Raw genomic sequence first — 21,144 nt, forward strand, 5'->3', positions numbered from 1 at the left:
AGCGCTGGGTGAGCAATACCGGAGAGACAACGATGAGGCGTGGGTACCAGGACCTCTCGAATTGGAGCCACTCAGAAATCCAGCGGTGGAGTTCCGAAAACTTCCGAACGGTCCTGGGAACACGCTCTCGGCTCTCTAACCGAAAAGTTCCGAATATTCCCGAGCGTTGAGCGATTGGTAGGCGGAAGTAGCCGAATATCATCGAGCCGCCTCGGAGGTGGGGACCGACAACTCCCGTTGCGCCCGCCCAGAGAGGAAGCGGAAATGCGTGTGCGGTATTAAAGGTGTCGTCCCGCCCCCTCCCAACCTCTTTCCGTCTCAGGTTGCCGCTGCGAGACGAGGTGAGGGTCCGTCTTCTTGGTGTGGCCGCCATCTCGCGCCCGCCGCCCGCACCCTCGCAGCCCTGTGCCTGCCTTCTCCCCTTGCGCCTCAAGGGTCCTTGGCGGACCCCAGCCCCACCCCCTGAAGTCGTTGTGAATTCTCAAGTTCTTTTCCCCTCTCTCCCGGAAGTTAGTCTCGGCTGCCTGAGTGCGGTCCCGCCGCCTTAGGTCACTTAGTCCCGCCCGACGGAGTTCTAGGTCGCTGTCTGCCCTCAGGGGTCTCCCATTCACCCACGTTCCCAGTCGCCGACTTCCTCTGCTGTCCTAGCGGGGCCCCAGGCCCAACGCCGGTTTAGTTCTCAGGGTCTGACGCTTTCCACGTGTCCGTTTCCCCGCAGCCGCCGCCATGTCTGCGCATCTGCAATGGATGGTCGTGCGGAACTGCTCCAGTTTCCTGATCAAGAGGAATAAGCAGACCTACAGTACTGTAAGTGGGGCCCGGATGCGTGGCTCCTGCGGGAGGAGGGTCCTGGGTCCCTGTCTCTGGGTCAGCGGGCGGGACCTTCGCGTGTCTCCGGGTCCCATCTTCACGATTCCTTGTGCCGCCTCCTTCCCAGGAGCCCAATAACTTGAAGGCCCGCAATTCCTTCCGCTACAACGGGCTGATTCACCGCAAGACCGTGGGCGTGGAGCCGGCAGCCGACGGCAAAGGCGTCGTGGTGGTCATTAAGCGGAGATCCGGTGAGTTTTGTCTGGTTTGGGCCAGAGAGCGGCCCGTTTCCCGGGGCAGGGAGCTGTGATTTTTTTAACTGTCAGGCAGGAGGAGTGATAACTGCCATTGCGGCGGCATCCCTGGCGCCAGGGTGTTGGTCTGGGAACCGGTTTCCCTCTCGGCCGACTCTGTGAGCCGCGCGCGTCTGAGCCTGTGTCCTCACCTGTAAAGTGGAGAAACAAAAAAGGACCTGAACTTCCCCGGTGGTGGTTGAGAGTGAAGGCACGGGGTTGATGTTTTCAGACGAAATCCTCAAAGCGAGTCAGGGTGGCGATGGATGGCTTCATCCCACAGGTGGGAAAATTGAGGCACAATAGGGGAGGGGCCCTCGCTGCCACACTTAGAAGGGGACAGGCTGGGTTGGTCGCAGCCATTTGACCCCCATTCCGCCTGTGTAGGTTAGAGAAGAGGTTTTGAGGACCCCACTCCATACGTTCTGCTGTCAGGTGCAGGCCGTTTTGAGGGATTCCCTGAGTGTTCATGGGAGTCGGGGGCGACTGACGAGGAGTCCAGCTTCACATGTGTTCTTGCCAGGACTGTGTTTTCTTTTTTTAGAGTGAGTTTTTCTCAGGTCCTTGACTGGAACTGCTTCAGAGCCAGGGGTCCATTGATTCAATGGCAGCAGCAAACGCAGTCTTGGCTAGTGATCCTCCTGCCTGAGGGACACGTAGTCCAGGGAGCAGGCAATTGCTTGGCACCTGGGGACCCCGTTTTGGGGTGTCCTGAAAGCTTTCCCCTCTTGGATTGCCGAATACATGGGTGGCCTTTCCTAGACGAAGGGACTGGATTGAGTGAGGCTGGGCCCCTCAGCCAAGCTGATGTTTAACCACTGCTGTGGGGATGGGCCTGGGGTTCCTGGGAAGTTGTTCGTACCCATTGCCAGGAGCGTGGGCTCTGGCTAGACCTGGATCAGATCCTAACAAGCAGCAGCTTCCTGGCATGAGAAAGGAGTGTTTTTGTGGTGGACAGAATTGGGCTATGAGTATGACAAGCTGTGTCCTCAGTACTCTGTGATGAGTGAGCCTCTGTTAAATGGACAGGTGGGGAAACAGCTACCTGCTGGCCTGCCCGGGCGCCTGCCATGGGCCCGGGGTGCTCAGCTTCTCAGTGTGAGACTGTCCGCATCTGCGTGTTGTGCTAAAGGTGCAGGTTAGGTGGACTGACCCCAGAACCTCCCTGACCCCCAACCAGGCCAGCGGAAGCCTGCCACCTCCTATGTGCGGACCACCATCAACAAGAATGCTCGCGCCACGCTCAGCAGCATCAGACACATGATCCGCAAGAACAAGTACCGCCCCGACCTGCGCATGGTGAGCTGGGGTTTGGGGGTCAGGCGGGGGGGTGGCCCATGCTATGGGGAAGGGCCTCCCACTACTGGTTGCATATGGGCTGGAGAGGGATGGATTCTTGCTTTCAACCTACTCCCCACCCCCGGCATGTCCTAGGGGACAGCTTGTGGAGTGTGTGAGCTGAGCCTTGCTCTGCCCCCGCCCCAACCCCCTCCAGGCAGCCATCCGCAGGGCCAGCGCCATCCTGCGCAGCCAGAAGCCTGTGATGGTGAAGAGGAAGCGGACCCGCCCCACCAAGAGCTCCTGAGCCCCCTGCCCCCAAAGCAATAAAGAGTCAGCTGGCTTTCTCACCTGCCTGGCCTGGGCCTCCCTTTGTGAAGCGCTCTGGGGAGCTCTGGCCCTGTGTGTTGTCATTCAGGCCATGTCATCAAAACTCTGCATGTCACCTTGTCCATCTGGAGGTGACGGCTGGCCATGGAGGAGAGGTGGGGTAGCTGCCTTGGCTCTGGTTGGGGTAAGGGTCATTGTCTTCATGGAAAAAGCTTGCTGACTTGTTACCGAGACCTACTGTCCCATTGTGAGGTGGCCTGAAGAATCCCAGCTGGGGCAGTGGCTTCCATTGAGAAGAAGAAAGGCGTTTTCTAACCCAGAAGGGTGCGGGCTGAGGGCTGGGCCCTGGTGCTGCAGCAGGGTTTGGGGCCTTGGGGTGTTCCCAAGACCTGGGGGACGACAGGCAGCACCTGAGGAAGGTGACTCACATGCAGAGAGTGGGCACAGCCACGTGTGGAGGGGATGAGCTTTGGTTGATGCAGCCTCGTCTCTGAGATGGGCAGCTTGCTGGGTAGTGACTCATACCCGTAAGGGAGGTGGCAACCCCAGGGTACAGCCAGTGGATGTTGAACAGCCTTAGCATGGTCCCCCTGCTCCAGCCCTCCAGCTGTCCCCATCCCTCCCCAGTCTCTCTGAGCTGGCTCTTGTCTCAGGTATCAGCTCAGTGGCCACTCCTGGGCCGCACTGTCACCCAAGCTCTCCTGATTGCCCAGTCCTCCTGTTTCCTTTGGCCTGTTTGCTCCCTACCATTTATGACAGGTTGTGAGGCCAGGAGTTTGAGACCATCCTAGGCAACATAGTGAGACACAGTCTGTAAAATAAAACTATCTGGGTGCGCTGGTGTGCTCCCTGTGGTCCCAGCTCCTCAGAGGTTGAGTAGAGGCTGAGGTGGGCGCGGCACTTGAGCCAAGAGTTTGAGGCTGCAGTGAGCCCATGAGCCCACTACTGCAGTCCAGCCTGGAAGACAGCGTGACACTCGAGAGAGAGGCTTGGATGGGGAAAGAGTCATGCTAGGCACCTGTAAACCACTGCCAGGGACCGAGGATCCAGCATCCAGGACACCCCTGGTTCTGGCCATCGTGGGGTACCTGATTCAGAGAAGGACTCTACTCCGTGTCTGAGACTACCCATGGCCTTGTGACTGAGAGTAAAGGGACTGTCGGCCTTGACTTGCCATTGGTTGGCGTCATAGAGGGCTGGGAGCCCTGCCTTTTGGGGCAGACAACTGCCCTTCCGACCTCAGCCCTGTCTGCTCCAGCCTTGCCCAGCTTAAAGGAGAGCAAATCTGACCACTTCTTGCCAGCCCGTCTGCTGTGGATTACCATGTCCTCTGTCCTTCCCTTAGTTGGGTCTGTTAACTCGGATTGAGGGGTTGCTGTAGAACTGAGTTGGGTGACTTGGTATCTGCTCAGGACCCTCGCTGTCCCAGTCCCACTCAGGCCCACCTATGGCTTGCCTCACTCCACTGGGACTCCACCTTCATAAGGAGAGCTCACTGCTCACCTTAGTAGATGGCACCTTCTCGTGAGGCCTGCCCCTCGCACCTGCTTCAGTTGTCGTCCACAGCACTGATTTCCAGCCAGCAAGCTGGCAGGTTTGTCATGTTTTTCCTATGTTGGCGGGCAAGGGGTTTGTCTAGCACACCAGCATACAATAGATGCTGAATGAATGAGGGATATTGAATGTATTAAGGCCTGAGGCCCACCAGGCCTGAGAGTTTGCTCGCCGGAGACTTTGTTTTGGAGATGGAGTCTCACTGTGTTGGCAAGGCTGGAGCGCAGTGGCACGATCTCGGCTCGCTACAACCTCCACCTCCTGGGTTCAAGCGATTCTCCTGCCTCAGCCTCCTGAGTAGCTGGGACTACAGGTGGGTATCACCACACCCAGTTCAGTATTGTATTTTTAGTAGAGACGATTTCACCATTTTGCCAGGGCTGCTTTGGAACTCCTGACTTCAAATGACCCACCTGCCTCGGCCTCCCAAAGTGCTGGGATTACAGGCGCCTGAGGCTTTCTGATGTGGCTGCTGCTGCTCAGGTGGTCTTGTCCTTTAACTGCCTCCTTGCCTGCCCTGGAGCCTTGCCCCTCTAGGCCCAGCCCCCTGTGGAGTCCTGCTGGCTGTTTCCATCGCTGTCTGAATCCTCCCTGCTGTGTGGCCTCCCCTGGTCTCATCCGTAACACAGCCCAGCTTAGTGGACCTCTGTTCTGCGGGTGGCCAGTCCGTCTGTGTGGCTGGGCTGGGGAGGCTATATCTGGTCCCTGAGTGCTACTGGTGGGTTGGGGTGGAGGAACCAGGAGAGGGCTGGAGGGGGAGAGCTGGTCTCAGCCCCAGGGAGTTTGGAGTCCCCAGTGTGCAGAGGAAACATAGATGCACCGTTTCCCTCCTCCAGACCTCATCTTGGAGAGGGAGGTGTCGGATGGGGCCGTCTATTGAAGCTTTGTTCACACAAATCACGTCTGTTGGCCTGGAAATTGGAAAACAGGTTAAAGCAAAAACGTGACATTAAAATAAGCAAGCAGGCTCACCATAGTAAAAATGCCGAAAGCCAAAGACACAATTTGGAGAACAGAAGGAAAGCGTCTTGTCACGTATGGAAGGTCCCCGATAAAGTTAGTAGCTGCCCTCATCAGAAACAACAGGCCCAGGCAGTGGGGACGTACCCAAAGTGCTGAAAGGACCTCCAGGTCATCCTGTCCCCAAGAGTGATGCCGCCAGCATTCCCAGCTCAGGGCTAATGGTTCACAGAAGCCAGGAATCAAACTGCCCGGGTTCCAGTCCCAGCTCTGCCAGTTGTGCCCAGCTGTGGGGGCTTGGGCAGCTCATTTAGTAGTTCCGTGCCTCAGTTTCCCATAAGTAAAAGGCCGTTTCGAGTGCCTTTCACAGACCTACATGAGGCAGGTGACTCTGTTCACCGCTCTCTCCCCAGCTCTTAGTCTGGTAACTGCATGGTGAGTGAACCCAGGGCGCACCCTGGAAGACTGCCAAGCCCAGTTGTGTGCAGAGCGCTGGGGACTCCAGACTCCCCACAGCAGCAGAGACTCGGGACTGAGGTGTGCTCTGTTCACAGGACATGCTGGCATCTACTTGTCAGGGCTGCGTTGCTGTGGCTGTGCAACCTTGTGCAAGTTCCTCAACCTCTCTGTGTCTTCGTACCCTCATCTGTAACATGTCAATCGACCTTACTACTCAGGGTTGATGAGAAGATGAAATGTGCAGAACCTGCTTCACTGTGCCCACAAATCTTGATTGTAGGAATAAATTAATGACTTTTTATAAATATTTTGATCAGATGGACTCAGATCACAAATGTCTTCACATGCCTATGACACATTTGCACACAAACTAATGCTCGTGTTTCCCGAGCACCTGGAAGACACCAGATCCATGTGCAGTAATGCCTGGTGGCTCCAGGTCTGCCCCGCCGTCCTGGGGGGCCGTGAGCTTTCCCAGCCTCCTGCCTGTGTTTGTTTCTGTCCTTGGCTGCATTTCCAGCCCAGGCTGTTTGGCTCTGCCCGGGAATTGTATTGATTCCCCTTTGTTTTTCTTGTAGTCAGTTACTGGAATAAAATCATCTACTTTAAAATCTTTCATTGTGAAACATGCATGTGGTCTTGAAAAACTGCAAATGTGGCCGGGCGCGGTGGCTCAAGCCTGTAATCCCAGCACTTTGGGAGGCCGAGACAGGTGGATCACGAGGTCAGGAGATCGAGACCATGCTGGCTAACTCGGTGAAACCCCGTCTCTACTAAAAAATACAAAAAACTGGCCGGGTGAGGTGTGGGTGCCTGTAGTCCCGGCTACTCGGGAGGCTGAGGCAGGAGAATGGCATAAAAACCCGGGAGGCGGAGCTTGCAGTGAGCTGAGATCCGGCCACTGCACTCCAGCCTGGGCGACACAGCGAGACTCCGTCTCAAAAAAAAAAAAAAAAAAAAAACTGCAAATGAAAGAGGAGTATGCAGGGGAAGAAAATCTCAGAATCCCAGCCCCTAAGTCAGCCACCTGCACTTCTCCTTTTTGGAAACTTCACGCATATGCATGCAGATCTCATCTTTTTGTTTAAGAGACAGTGTCTCACTGTTGCCTGGGCTGGAGTGCAGTGGCGCAGTCACGGCTCACTGCAGCCTCCAACTCCTGGGTGCTCTCAATTGTCCCGCCTCAGCCCCTTGTGTAGCTGGACTAAGGTGTGCAGCACCATGCCTGGCTAATTTATAAAGATATTTTGTAGAGACAGGGTCTCACTTTGTTGCCCAGGCTGGTCTTGACGTCCTGGGCGCAAGCAATCCTCCTGCCTCAGCCTCCCAAAGTGTTGGGATTATAAGTGTGAGCCACCACACCCTCGTCTTTTAATGTCCTACACAGCGTGGAGCATGGCAACAGGAACCTCCACCTCGCTCCTTTCCCCTCACGCACTGGGCTGTCTTTCGTCAGCACACACAGGCTGCGGGCCCCTTTCGGTGGCTCTCAGCAGATATGCTGCATTGACGAAGCCATTTATTTAAACACCCCTCAATGGCTAATCCCCCAGAGGCTCCCCAGCACCCCTCTCCTCTTCCTCTTGAACACCTGGCCCTCCCCCAGGCCCAGCCATCCCTAGCATGTCCGCATCACACCTCCAGCGGCCCCTGCTCCCACCGGCCTCCCACACCCGCCCGCTCTCCTGCTGTCCCTCCAGGCTGTTCTCTACACAGAAGCAAATTGATCTTTACAAATGATAAATCAGACGTGTCATCCCCCTTGGCCGACGCCCCCCTCCGTGATGAATGGAAGCCCAAACCCTTCTCTAGGGCCAGCAAGGCCTTGGATCTGGCCCTGTCCAGTCTCCCCAGCCTCCTTAGGCTGCCATCTCTAAGGCCTTTCTCCTCCCTGAAGCTCCTAGCTGGTCCCTAGGCTCAGACTAAGACTGTCTCCAAAAAAAAAAAAAAAAGATATTCACATAACATAAAGTCCATGCTTTTATAGTGCACAATTCAGTGATTTTTAGTTTTCACAAAGCTTTGCAACCACAACCCCTATCTTATTCCAGAACATTTCGTCATCCCGAATGGACACCCAGTATCCATAAAGCAGCCACTCCTACTCATGTTCCCTCTAGCCCCTGGCAATCGCCAACCTTTTTTTTTTTTTTTTTTGAGACAGAGTTTCGCTCTGTTGCCCAGGCTGGAGTACAATGGCATGACCTCAGCGCACTGTGATCTCAGCTCACTGCAACCTTTGCCTCCTGGGTTCAAGCGATTCTCCTGCCTCAGCCCCTCAAGTAGCTGGGATTACAGGCACCTGCCACCACACCCAGCTAATTTTTGTATTTTTAGTAGAGATGGGGTTTCACTCTGTTGGCCAGGCTGTTCTCGAACTCCTGACCTCCAGTGATCCGCCCGCCTCGGCCTCCCAAAATGCTGGGATTACAGGTGTGAGCCACCGTGCCCAGCCACAAATCTATTTTGTTTTTAAGAGGCCGGGTCTCAGCAAGTGGCTCACGCCTGTAATCCCAGCACTTTGGGAGGCCGAGGCGGGCGGATCACGAGGTCAGGAGATCGAGACCATCCTGGCGAACACAGTGAAATCCTGTCTCTACTAAAAATACAAAAAAATTAGCCAGGCGTGGTGGTGGGCACCTGTAGTCCCAGCTTCTAGGGAGGCTGAGGCAGGAGAATGGCGTGAACCCGGAAGGCAGTGGAGCTTGCAGTGAGCTGAGATCCGGCCACTGCACTCCAGCCTGGGCGACAGAGTGAGACTCCGTCTCAGAAAAAAAAAAAGATCAAAATTTCTACAATGAAATGGCTCCCTCTCATTCTCGTGTCTGGGACAACCAGTTCCCTTGATCAGGGACACCCAATGTTAGCAGGTTCTTGTGTATTTTTCTGGAGAAACTCTATGCAAATGCGGGGAAATGTATATATATGTATTCTTTTGACCCCACTCCTTTACATGGCTGGTAGCGTCCCATGCACGGCGTTTTGCACCTGCTCTTTTGACTCAATGGTAATCTTCGGCTGAGCATGGTGGCACACGCCTGTTATCCTTGCACTTTGGGAGGCTGAGATGCGAGGATCCCTTGAACCCAGGAGTTTGAGACCAGCCTGGCCAACATAGTGAGATTCTATCTGTACAAAAACAATGAGCTGGACGTGGTAGTGTACACGTAGTTCCAGTTCCTTGGGAGGCTGAGACTGGAGGATCACTTGAGCCCGGGAGTTTGAAGTCGCAGTGAGCTATGTTGGCACCACTGCACTCCAGCCTGAGCAACAAGAATGTAACCTTGCAAAAATAAAAAACTTTAAAATTAGAAATTCTGAAATACAGCATACACACAGAAAAGTGCGTAAAATGTATTTATACACTTTAAAAAATCATAAAACACCTATGTAACCAATACCCAGGTCAGGAAATGGAACCCTCAAAACCACCGAAGTTTTCAACCCTGGCTGGAGGTAAACAGTATTCTCACTTTTAGGAAAGTACTGCCCTGCCCTGCCCTCCCCTCGCCTCCCCTCGCCTCCCCTCGCCTCCCCTCCCTTCCCCTCCCTTCCCCTCCCCTTTCTTTTCTTTTTTTTTGTTTTAAATTTTTTGGGGCCGGGCGCGGTGGCTCACGCCTGTAATCCCAGCACTTTGGGAGGCCGAGGCGGGCGGATCACAAGGTCAGGAGATCGAGACCACGGTGAAACCCCGTCTCTACTAAAAAAAAATACAAAAATTTTTTTGAGACGGTATCTCGGTGTCTCGCTCTGTGGCCCAGGTTGGAGGGCAGTAGCCCGATCTCGGCTCACTGCAAGCTCCGCCTCCCGGGTTCACACCGTTCTCCTGCCTCAGCCTCCCAAGTAGCTGGGACTACAGGCGCCCGCCACCTCGCCCGGCTAAGTTTTTGTATTTTTAGTAGAGATGGGTTTTCACTGTGTTAGCCAGGATGGTCTGGATCTCCTGACCTCATGATCTGCCCACCTCGGCTTCCCAGAGTGCTGGGATTACAGGCGTGAGCCACGGTGCCCGGTCCCCCTCCTGTTTCTTTTCTGAAGCAAGCTCTGGCTCTATTGCCCAGGCTACAGTGCAGTGGCATGATCTTGGCTCACTGCAACCTCTGTCTGCCAGGCTCAAGCCATCCTCCCACCTCAGCCTCCTGAATAGCTGGGACTACAGGTGCACATCCAGAAAATTTTTGTGTTTTTTGTACAGACACGGTTTCGCCACGTTGCCCAGGCTGGTCTCGAACCTGTGAGCTTAAGCCATCTGCCTGCCTCAGCCTCTGAAAGTGTTAGGATTACAGGCAGGAGCCACTACACTCGACTTCCTTGTTTTCTCTTACAGTTTTATAGTTTACCACCAACATATGTATGTTCAGCAGGAGAATTTATTTTTGCCTATTTATGAATTGTGTATGAAGGCATTCAGACTGTAGTATCTTTTGTGACTTGCTTAGTTTTGATTACGTTTGTGCTGTATGGTATTGTTTCTAGAATATACAAGTATGTTTATACTGTTTGTAATCGGGACAAATGTTTTAAATCTGTTGTGTATTTTCAAGTATATGAGAGCTGGGCATGGTGGTGCGTGCCTATAGTCCCAGCTACTAGGGAGGCTGAGGTGGGAGGTGGGAGGATCAGTTGAGCCCGTGAGTTTGAGGCCATCTTGGACAGCATAGTGATACCCCATCTTTTTACAGAAAACAACCTGTGTCCTGTAGAGTCAGAAATGGGAATGTGAGGCTGGGCATGGTGGCTCACACCTGTAATCCCAGCACTTTGGGAGGCTGAGGCAGGCCGGTCACTTGAGGCCAGGAGTTCAAGACCAGCCTGGTCAACATGGTGAAACCCTGTCTGTACTAAAAATACAAAAATTAGCCCAGCTTGGTGGCACACGCCTGTAATCCCAGCTACTCGGGAGTCTGAGGCATGAAATCACTTGAGACCCGTGAGGCAGAGGTTGCAATGAGCTGAGATTGCGCCATTGCACCCCAGGCTGGCTGATGTAGTGAAAATCTGTCTCAAAGAAACAAAAAGAAAGAAATGGGAATGTGAATTTCTAGAGTGGGATTTGGGCTTGAGACACAGGAGGGAGTTACCCCCACATGGATGGTTGTGAAGAAATAGAAACAAAGGGAACCTCGACGTAAATGAAAACCAAACCAAAACAAAAAAGATTGTTGAGTAATAAGCTGAGTTATTTTGACTTTACTACAAAGTTTCAAAACAGGCTTTACCATCTCAGTCTTCCAACTGGAGTCTGTAGGAGTTCCCAGTGCTCTGCCACCTTGTCAACACTTGGTATTCTCAGATTTAATTGTTGTTCATCTAGGAGTGTGATGGCCTCAATCTTGGTTTACATTTGCATTTTTCCAATTACTAATGATGTTGAATACCTTTACATGTGTTGAGTAACCATTTGGATTTCCTGTGTTGTGATGTGCTTAAGTGTTTTTGCCAATTTTTGTTTCATTTTTTGTGTTTTTTTCTTATTCATTTGTACGAACTCGTTATACATTTTGTTGTGTGTTGGGGGGAGTGGCAGGGGTGTTAAGACAGAGTCTCACTCTTTTGCCCAGACTGGAGTGCAGTGGTGCAATCTCGGCTCACTGCAATCTCTGCTTCCTGGGTTCAAGTAATTCTCCTGCCTCAGCGTCCTGAATAGCTGAGGCTTTGGGCATGCACACAATGCCTGGCTGATTTTTGTATTTTTAGTTGAGACGAGGTTTCGCCACGTTGGGCAGGCTGCTCTTGAACTCCCGAGGTGAAGTGGTCTACCAGCCTCGGCCTCCCAAAATGCTGGGATTACAGGTGAACCACCGTGCCTGGTTTGTTTTGAGGAAGGGTTTCCCTCTGTCACCTAGGCTGGAGTGCAGTGGCACGATCATAGCTCACTGCAGCGTCAACATGCCCATCTCAAGTGACCCTCACATCTCTGCCCCCCGAAGAGCTGAGATTACAGGTGCACACTACTATGCCTGGCCAATTCTTTCTTTTCCTTTTTCCTTTCCTTTCTTTTCAACGGAGTCTTGCTCTGTCACCCAGGCTGGAGTGCAGTGGTGCAATCACCGCTCACTGAAACCTCCGCGTCCCAGGTTCAAGTGATTCTCCTGCCTCAGCCTTCCGAGTAGCTGAGATTAGACATGCACCACCATGTCCAGCTAATTTTTGTATTTTTAGTAGAGATGGGGTTTCACCATGTTGTCCAGGCTGGTCTTGAACTCCTGACCTCAGGTGACCTGCCTGCCTTGGCCTCCCAAAGTGATGGGATTACAGGCATGAGCCACTGTGTCCAGCCTCGTTTAGTGTTTTAATGGAGGTTTCATTACATGGGCATATTAGACAAATCATTGACTGTTGGTCATTGACCTCAGCCTTCAGCTCCTCTCTTCCCAGAGGTTGGTAGGGGTGGGTGGGGCTGAAATTCCCAACTATCTAATTCTGTCTTGGTATTTTTAAATTTTTTTTTTTTGAGACGGAGTCTCGCTCTGTTGCCCAGACTGGAGTGCAGTAGTGCAATCTTGGCTTACTGCAAGCTCCGCCTCCCGGGTTCACGCCATTCTCCTGCCTCAGCCTCCTGAGTAGCTGGGACTACAGGTGTCCGCCACTGCGCTCGGCTAATTTTTTTGTACTTTTAGTAGAGACGAGGTTTCACCGTGGTCTCGATCTCCTGACCTTGTGACCCACCTGCCTTGGCCTCCCAAAGTGCTGGGACCACAGGCGCCCACCACCACGTCCGGCTAATTTTTTGTATTTTTAGTAGAGACAGGATTTCACCGTGTTAGCCAGGAAGGTCTCGATCTCCTGACCTCATGATCCGGCCACCTCAGCCTCCCAAAGTGCTGGGATTACAGGCATGAGCCACCACGCCCAGCCCTGTCTTGGTATCTCTAATGACCAACCCCCTCCTGAAGCTACACAGGGCCCCATCACAGATGACTTCATTAGAACAAAGACTGCTCCTATTAATACCCAGGAGATTCCAAGGGATTTAGGAACTCTGTCAGGGGATAAGAGCAAATATTATTTTTATTATGTACTTCGTTAAATTATTTCAGTGGGTTCCCTGAGGCCTAGGATGCAGGCACCTGCCTTCAGCAAGGACTGTTTGCTTCTCTCATGCAGAAATGCTTGACGATAAATGCAGAGCTTAAGATTTCTTGGACGGCCAGTGATGAAAATCTGAAAGGTTTTCTTCCCTTGTCTTTCCTTTGCTCCCGGCGCCGCTAGAGGTAGGGAGGAGGGCAGACTTTTGGTTCCTTTTCTCCCTTAGCTTGGGGGACCTTCACTGGAGGCAAGGGCTCGAGGAAGGGTCAGACCCGTTTCAGAGCTTTAGTTCTAGGTTTCAACCTCAGTTTTATTAGAATAGGCAAATTCCTTCAGGACAAAAGCAGCCCTTGAGTTTTCCACCCTCCTATGGGTCAGAACTTGTAATTTTTATCGTAAATGTATTTTACTTTTTGTAGAGATGGGATCTCACTGTGTTGCCCAAGCTGGTCTTTAACTCCTGGCCTCAAGTGATCTTTTCACCTCCTAAAGTTGGGATTACAGGTGTGAGCCACTGTGCCCGGCCTTTTTTTTTTTTTTTTTTAAATTAATGAGACATTGGTCTAAATAACCTAAACCCATTAATAGAATGGGAAGTTTCCCCACTCTCTGATGTGCACACCCAGGACAATCCCTTCCCCTTGAGGGCAGAAACTAAGGCTAAGCTGGGATCTTACCCCTGAGATTTAGTCATTATCACTTAAGTATGGATGGGCCTGACCTAATCGGTGAGCACCTCAAAGGGAATGGGGCCCTTAAATCAGGCCTGCCAGGGCCGAGGAGGGGCAGCTTCTGGGAGCCAAGACCCTAGCTCTACAAGAACCGAAATCAGCCAACAGCCATGAGCTTGGATGGAAGAGGACCCAGACTAAAGAACACGAACAACCAATACCTCGATTTTAGCCTGCAAAGCACTGAGCAGGGCCTAGCTCACCCGTGTGCAGACTTCCAACAGGAAGTCTGAAGTGGGTGTTGTTTTAAGCCACTGGCTTTGTGATCTGTTGTGCAGAAATACACGTGGGAACAGGCTTTGCTGCCCACAAGGGAAAAACCAATCTTTAGCGCAAAACCTTTAGCGCAAAGCAGGATCAGATGATTCAAGGGGACTGAACCTTGACCCAGTCCAGAACCAGACAGACGAGGCGAGCCTCATGCCAGACTGCTCGCACCTGGCCATCCTGAGCAGGAATACCACTGCCATACCAACGTGTCCATTATTCTAGAGGGAGAAACATAGGGCAGTGCCACTCAGGCCACCAGGAGCAGCCTCTGGGTCCCCACCCCACTTTAGATTGGAAATCTGACTCCAAAGAGGGGTTGTGACTGCTCTACCCCCACAGAACAAAGAGGGGGACCCAATCCTCACACAGGAGGGCTGGTGAGCTAGATGGCTCTACTGCTGCAGTCCGTGAGGCTTTATAAGGACCCAGGGCCTGTGCAGGGGAGCCAACCTCCCAGAGACACGTGGCAAATGCAGCGGTCCTGGGGCATTTGTGAGACACACCAGCTGCTTTTCCAACTTTATTTAGAAAAACAAATCCAGGTCCCAGTGCCCCCGTACCCTCCCCGACCCCAGCCATAATTTAAATAACTTAGAGACAGAGTTGGAGGGAGGGGACAGGAGAGGTTGGGGTCACGGCGGAAGGAGGAAGAGAGCCCACTACAGCCGCCGCAGCGCCCGCTTCTTGTCCGTCTTTTTCTTGGCCGCTAGCTTCTTATCGCGCTCACCAGCATGCTTCTTGGCCATGGGACCCTCAGCCCCTCCCGGGCCCCCTGGGGCCCCAGGGTCGGTAGAGGAGGCTGCAGTGCCACTGGCCAGGGCCCGACCGGCTTCGGCCCTGCCGCTGGGCCCGCCAGCGCCCCCGTGGATCTCCGTGAGCAGCCGGGCCCGAGCCGCATACTCCTCGTAGTTCTCCAAGAGCAGGCGGCCCGCCTCCTCGTTGAGTGCAGACTCGGGGTTAGGGTGGATCAGCAGGCACTTGATGGTCTGTGGGAAGAGGCCCAGGGTCACGGAGGGTCGGGCAACCTACAGGGACCCGCAGGTCCCCACAAGAGGGTGGCCTCCGCTCTGGCTGTTCCTTCTGCTCCCAACTCAGCTGCAGATCCAGGCCCCACCTATGCTATGCTGCATCCTCCCTCATCTTTGCTCCGTCTCCCTCAGAGCCCACTTTCCTGTGACCTGCCTACAGTACATGTTCCCAAAAGGACACGATACCATAGGCCCAGTGGTTTGAAATGTCCCTAGTCCTCTGTGGAACTTGCGGGGTGATGGGGGAAAGGCCAAGGCCCCCTCTCAGGAGTCCACTACTTGTCTGAGCCCCAGACTTGAGTCCTCTCACGGTTTTGAAGTTGCCTCCGTGCAGTGCAGCATGACCTCAGAGGCCCTCTGGTTCAATGAGGCCTGGAGCCTGGACAGAGGGAAGAGACTTCCCAGGGCCTCAGGATGTGAGGAACTCACACCCGCGTGTTGGCCTCTAAAGCTCCCCATCTTTCCAGATCCAGCGTAAATCCTGACCTCTCACTGTCTTTAATCAGAAATCCCAAGTTCACAGCCTAAGACTCTAGATGGGTTGGACCATACACAAGAGGGCAAGACACGAGGACTGGTGGTCTGAGGTGCATTTCAAGGGTGGTCCAGAGATTCCTCTTAACACCCTTCATCAGCCCGTCCTGAGGGGTACATTGGAGTGCAGAGGTGTGACCGGCAGCCCCTGCTGGATCCTCTGAAGTGGGTCTGGGCAAACTGGCCACAGCAGTTTGTTCTCTCTGGCCACTATGACACACACACAGTACCTGCCTCAGCAGATGCTCAGCAGATATCACCAATGGTGACCAGGACGCAGGTTCCCACCCTAATTCTCATCACTGCACCCAAACTGCAGGTCTAGCTGCCCTTCTTGCGGCTCTCTTGCTGGCTGAGCCCCTGACAGGCCCAGATGTCGACCTAGCAGCAAGTAGGCCTGGAGCTCAGTGCCAATGTTCCCAGCAGCCTCCAATGACACCCCAGGGGAAGGGAGATGCACGTGGGAGGGAAAGGTTTGGGGTCTGTTTACCTTGGAGCTCAACCCTCTCCCTGTGCATGGCAGGAAACCCCAATTCCCCACCCTCTCTGCCAGGTGCCCCAGGGACTCATTAGAAATGTGGTTAATTTTTTTCAGCTTGTGGGAAGGGTGGGGAGGCAGCAGGCTGTAAGCAGCCTGTGGAGACCTTGGAGCACCAGCCTAGACCAGGATGCCTCCACCTCGGCAACACCGCAGCCAGGTCATTCCGTGTTATGGAGCCATCTCGTGCACTGCAGGATTTGGGCAGCACCCTTGGCCTCCACCCACTAGATGCCAGTGGCACCCCCGAGTTGTGACAACCTTTTTGGTCTCCTGACTGCATAATACCCCTTCGGGGGCACCATCACCTCTGGCTGAGAAACACTGGTTTATGGACCCTATCGCTATTAAAAACCACTGAACTGATACTTTGGAACAGTGAGTTGTACGACATGTAAACTCAGCTTTAGCCTCTAATGAGACCCCATCTCTGCAAACCATACAAATATAAAATATAAAAACTAAGTATGGTGGTGCATGCCTGTAATACCAGCCATTCAGGCAGCTGAGGCAGGAAGATCACCTGAGCCCAGGAATTCAAGGCTACAGTGAGCTATGATTGCGCCACTGCACTCCAGCCTGGGCAACAAACAGCCTGTATCTTTTTTTTTTTTTTTTTTTTTTGAGCCGGAGTCTGGCTCTGTCACCCAGGCTGGAGTGCAGTGGCGCCATCTCGGCTCACTGCAAGCTCCGCCTCCCGGGTTCACACCATTCTCCTGCCTCAGCCTCCTGAGTAGCTGGGACTACAGGCGCCCGCCACTGCACCCGACTAATTTTTTGCCTTTTTAGTAGAGACGGGGTTTCACCGTGTTAGCCAGGATGGTCTCGATCTCCTGACCTCGTGATCCTCTCGTCTCGGCCTCCCAAAGTGCTGAGATTACAGGCGTGAGCCACTGCGCCCGGCCACAAACAGCCTGTATCTTTAAAAAAAAAAAGGAAGGAAGGAAGAAGGAAAGAAAGAAAAGCTTCTAACTAGACCCTTGACTTCCACCTTTCAGAAAACTGTCCTACAGGCTAGGCGCAGTGGCTGGCTCCTGTAAGCCCAGCACTTTGGGAGGCTGAGGTGGGAGGATCACTTGAGTTCAGGGGTTCGACACCAGCCTGGGTAACAAAAGAGACCCCATCCCTGTTTTATTTTTTATTTTATTTTATTTATTTATTTTTTGAGACAGAGTCTCACTCTGTCGCTCAGGCTGGAGTACGGTGGCGCGATCTTGGCTCACTGCAATCTCTACCTCCCAGGCTCAAGCAATTCTCCTGCCTCAGCCTCCTGAGTAGCTGGGACTACAGGCGCACGCCATCACGCCCGGCTAAATTTTGTATTTTTAGTAGAGACGGGGTTTCACCATGTTGGCCAGGCTGGTCTTGAACTCCTGACCTCAAGTGATCCACTGCACCTGGCCTACCCTATCCTTGTTTTTAAAAAGAAAGAGAGAGAAGAGAAAAACCATCCTACAATACAAACTCACCACTCGTTGTATAGCAAGGTGCCCTTGGGCACTTCTCAACAGTACTTGGTGTCCTGGGTCTGGCACTGTCCATCTTTCCAGAAAACTAGCAACCTGGATTTTTATGTGGAAACCTTCAACCACTTCAGAGTTGATTCAGCAAAACTAAACAAAGTGCTATGGCTGAGACACCAGTGGACCTCCAGAGTCAGGAGGCAGGAGGCCCAGCCCCAGCCCAGAACTCACCAGCAGTACGTGTCGGATGCCCAGCTCAGCCGTCCAGTCCCTCTTGAGCACGTTGACGCAGATCTCGCCATTGGCGCCCACGTTCGGGTGGAAGATCTTGGTCAGGAAGTAGCCCTTGGGTGGGGAGGCAGGGAAGTCCTTCCCCAGCAGGAGTTTCATGCGGAACAGACCTCCAGCATATGGGGTCCCCTCTGGAGTGGAGGGAGGGGCACAGGGTCAGGGCACTCAGGACTCCCAAGGCACCTCAAAACCCCAAAGTCCAGTCTCCACGGTCCGGCTGTGACGCAGGTGGATGCCCTGCCAGCTCTGTCATCAGACGGGAGAATTCTTTTTTTCTTTTTTTTGAAATAGGGTCTCTTGTGTCACCCAGGCTGGACTGCAGTGGCACAATCTCAGTTCATTGCTGCCTGCAATTCCTGGGCTCAGGTGTTCCTCCCATCTCAGCCTGCCAAGTAGCTGGGACTACAGGCGTGCCACCAGGCCTGGAGGGTCTCACTATGTTGCCCAAGCTGGTCTTACACTCCTAGGCTCAAGCAATTTGTTCCCCTCAGCCTCCCAAAGTGCTGGGATTACAGGCGGGAACCACTACACTGTCAGGCTGCAGAATTCTTAAGAGCAAGAGGCTGGGCGTGGTGGCTCATGCCTGTAATCCCAGCACTTTGGGAGGCTGAGGCGGGCGGATCAACTGAGGTCGGGAGATCAAGACCAGCCTGACCAACATGGAGAAACCCTGTCTCTACTAAAAATAGAAAATTAGTCAGGCATGGTGGTGCATGCCTGTAATCCCAGCTACTCGGAAGGCTGAGGCAGAAGAATCCCTTGAAACCGGGAGGCGGAGGTTGCAATGAGCCGAGATTGCACCATTGCACTCCAGCCTGGGCAACAAGAGTGAAACTCTGTCTAAAAGAAAAAAAGCCAAGCGCGGTGGCTCACGCCTGTAATCCTAGCACTTTGGGAGGCTGAGGCGGGCAGATCACAAGGTCAGGAGTTCGAGACCAGCCTGGCCAACATGGTGAAATCCTGTCTCTACTAAAACCACAATTAGCTGGGCGTAGTGGTGCACACCTGTGATCCCAGCTACTCGGGAGGCTGAGGCAGGAGAATTGCTTGAACCCAGGACGTGGAGGTTGCAATGAGCAGAGATTGCGCATGACACTCCAGCCTGGGTGACAGAGCAAGACTCCGTTTTGAGGAAAAACAAAAACAAAAACAAAAAAAAACAAGAAAGGCTGGGTTCTTAGGGGGCCACAGGACCTCCCCCAGAACCTCAGAGATGATGCTCATCTTGCAGCCCCCACCTGTGTCACTATCAAGCTCGTCTGCACTCCCCTGGATACCCTTTCTCAGCCCAAGTGACCACTCCAGTCACAGGCCCTTCCCAGGTGGCAGGGACCCGAGTACGCACTTATCTTCCTATAAGATGCCCACTTATATGCCTTTCAGATCAAGGATCCAACCGTGTCAACTCCAGTCTCCCACCTCAGTCAACGCTTCTCCTGCTCACCCACTTGCATGGGTCAAAATACTGTCCCTCTGCTAGCCCATCAACAGTCTGAGCATGGCCCACTAGGTCCTCCCCTGAATCTCATCCCATTTCCAAGGCTGGTTTCCTGGCTGGCCTCTGAGTTCTTCCCCCTGCCAGGCCGGCTCTCCTCACTATAGTCAGATAGGAACTTTGGAGGGATCTGTCACACCCCTGCTTTAAACCTTCCACCAGCTTCCTCTACAAACTCCTTGCAAGGGCCTAGAAGCCCTAAAAGACCTCGGCAGCTTCACCATCAACTTTCTTTATGTGTTTTTACCACGCACCCAGCTCCACCTGCCCCAGGGCCTTCCTGGGAGCCTTCCCATTCTCATGATCCCGTGCCCCCTGCAGCAAGGCATGAAGGGCCCTCAACTGTCACCACTTTCAGGTCTGCCCTGACCACCTACCACCGTCACCACAGCGGACTAGACTGTTCCTTCGCACTTCACAGGCTCTGCTCAAATCCCGACTTTGTAGGCATTCTGGTGATAACAGAGATGTAGCTTGCATGAAACAGAATTCTAAATCACTCCGCAAAGCCTGTGGATATTTATGACCTGTCTCCCCACGATCTGCATCTCCTTGTTTCCTCAGCCCTGACACTCACAGCAGGATGGAGTTTGAGATCATTTGGCCCACCCTCCCAGGCCCTTGCTGACACCATTCCCACCACCCGGAACTCTCTTCCCATTCCTACTTAATTCCTACCCACCCGCAGGTCCAGGGAAGCCTTGCTTCAAATCTAGAGTACCGTCCCATGATATACTAACTCAGAGACCAGGTATTTCTCAACTCTTACGGGAAAAAAGTACTTCATTGTCATTTGTAGCGTCCTGCCCTGTCCACGACTGCATCCCCAGCACCTGACACAAGGCCAGCCTGTAACAGGTACTTCCCGGTGGGGTGATGGAGGATCTAAGCAGCAGCCCCTTCCCTCTTTCCTTCCAAACTCACCAGGGCCCTCGATGGTGACCTGGAGGTCGGTGAGGTCCTCCTCGTTGGGAAAGACCTTGATGCCATCGGGTGGGTCTGCGGTCAGTGTCGTCACCTCCTTATACACCAGGCGGATGATGTGCGGGGGCAGGTTCTCCACGTTGGAGTTCTGGGCACGGATGGGAGAGCAGGGTGAGCGGGTGTTAAGAGCTGGGCTTCCCTCAGGGCCTAAAGATGCAGAGACTGCCCAAGTCTTGACTCAGTGGCCCCCGGCTGTCAATCACCCTTGAACTCCCAGACCCTCACCCAGAATGCTTCAGGCCACCAGCCCAGGCAGAGTTTCCAACAGAAATGGGGGCGGGTTCCCGCGGGGGGGCTTGCACATAACTCCACCCACCCCAGAAACCCCGAAAGCCCGCTCCTAACCCTGCTTGGGCCCCAGTGGTTCCATGTAGGCCAGAGATCTACTCTCTCCTCCTTATCCACTAATTTTTGGTTAGAGCATCCTTGAAACCCCGGCTCAGGTCTGGAGATGGCGGCGGGGCGTCCTTGCTCCTGGTAACACCCATGGGCGGGCCGCAAAGCGCCCGGAGCCCTCGCCGCCAGGGAGACTGGGGGCCGCCCGAGCTCCTGCTCTGCCTGCAGGAAGGCCCTCGGGCCCATCCCGGGTCAGGGACCCCCAGGCTGGCCCTCAAATCCCTCAAGGCCGCCCATCGTGAGGCCCCTGAGACTCCACCTCCTCCCTCAGGGACACCCCCGACCACCCTCTTGGGCCTCACCGTCCGCGCTTACCATGGCTGCGGCAGGCCGGGGGCGGGTCCCCCCGGCCCCCTTCCTGCGTTCTTCGGTCCGCCGGCCGGGGCGGGGGGCCCAACTGCTGCCGCTGCGGCCCTGGAGAGGCCCCGGCGGCCCCGCTCCGCTCCCCGCTGCCTCCGACGTCCGCCGCGAAGAGCCTTCACCAATCCGCCGCCCCGGTGCCCGGCAGCACTGAGCCGACCGCGCGCGCACCACGGCCTCTTTATAAGCCGCCCGCAGGCCACGCCCTCCGCGGCCTCTCAGCCCCCGAGCCTCAACCGTGACGTCAGCGCGCACGTTCCTTGGTGTTCGACGCGCTCGCTCCCTTCCCCGCAAACTATGGTCAGAAGCTAGGGAAGTGGCGGAGAGGGCTGGGTAGCGGG

At 54.1% G+C, this 21,144-nt stretch overlaps 2 protein-coding genes across 4 annotated transcripts; one reads left to right on the forward strand and one right to left on the reverse strand.

Moving 5' to 3' along the window:
• Nucleotides 1-289: 289 nt before the first annotated feature.
• On the forward strand, nucleotides 290-2,731 carry RPL28 (ribosomal protein L28). 3 transcript variants are annotated; one of them, XM_045380644.3, is made up of 5 exons: nucleotides 290-341; nucleotides 719-807; nucleotides 938-1,061; nucleotides 2,284-2,402; nucleotides 2,599-2,731. In XM_045380644.3, the coding sequence occupies exons 2-5, from the start codon at nucleotides 727-729 to the stop codon at nucleotides 2,686-2,688; spliced, it is 414 nt and encodes a 137-aa protein (XP_045236579.1). In that variant the 5' UTR covers nucleotides 290-341; nucleotides 719-726; the 3' UTR covers nucleotides 2,689-2,731. The 3 variants fall into 3 exon arrangements, 2 of the variants coding, with proteins under 2 accessions (XP_045236579.1, XP_073880926.1); XR_012428024.1 differs by having other exon boundaries at nucleotides 290-807; nucleotides 2,236-2,402; XM_074024825.1 differs by lacking the exons at nucleotides 290-341; nucleotides 719-807 and having other exon boundaries at nucleotides 1,049-1,386.
• Nucleotides 2,732-14,221: 11,490 nt separating this feature from the next.
• UBE2S (ubiquitin conjugating enzyme E2 S) lies at nucleotides 14,222-20,960 on the reverse strand. Its single transcript, XM_005590403.4, has 4 exons — nucleotides 20,759-20,960; nucleotides 19,988-20,135; nucleotides 17,509-17,699; nucleotides 14,222-14,700 (listed from the first exon to the last, which is right to left on the reverse strand). Exons 1-4 carry the CDS (start codon nucleotides 20,759-20,761, stop codon nucleotides 14,374-14,376), a joined length of 669 nt encoding a protein of 222 aa, XP_005590460.1. The 5' UTR covers nucleotides 20,762-20,960; the 3' UTR covers nucleotides 14,222-14,373.
• Between the last annotated feature and the right edge of the window lie 184 nt (nucleotides 20,961-21,144).

This window comes from Macaca fascicularis, chromosome 19 (genome assembly GCF_037993035.2).
Source record: "Macaca fascicularis isolate 582-1 chromosome 19, T2T-MFA8v1.1".
Classification (NCBI taxonomy): domain Eukaryota; kingdom Metazoa; phylum Chordata; class Mammalia; order Primates; family Cercopithecidae; genus Macaca; species Macaca fascicularis.

Coding starts and splice junctions, on each gene's coding strand:
- RPL28 (XM_045380644.3), top strand. CDS start 727: ATGTCTGCGCATCTGCAATGGATGGTCGTGCGGAACTGCTCCAGTTTC. Junction 1,062..2,283: donor GGTCATTAAGCGGAGATCCG/GTGAGTTTTGTC, acceptor ACCCCCAACCAG/GCCAGCGGAAGCCTGCCACC. Junction 2,403..2,598: donor ACCGCCCCGACCTGCGCATG/GTGAGCTGGGGT, acceptor AACCCCCTCCAG/GCAGCCATCCGCAGGGCCAG.
- UBE2S (XM_005590403.4), bottom strand. Junction 17,700..19,987: donor GGTCACCATCGAGGGCCCTG/GTGAGTTTGGAA, acceptor CCTCCACTCCAG/AGGGGACCCCATATGCTGGA. Junction 14,701..17,508: donor GCATCCGACACGTACTGCTG/GTGAGTTCTGGG, acceptor CTCTTCCCACAG/ACCATCAAGTGCCTGCTGAT.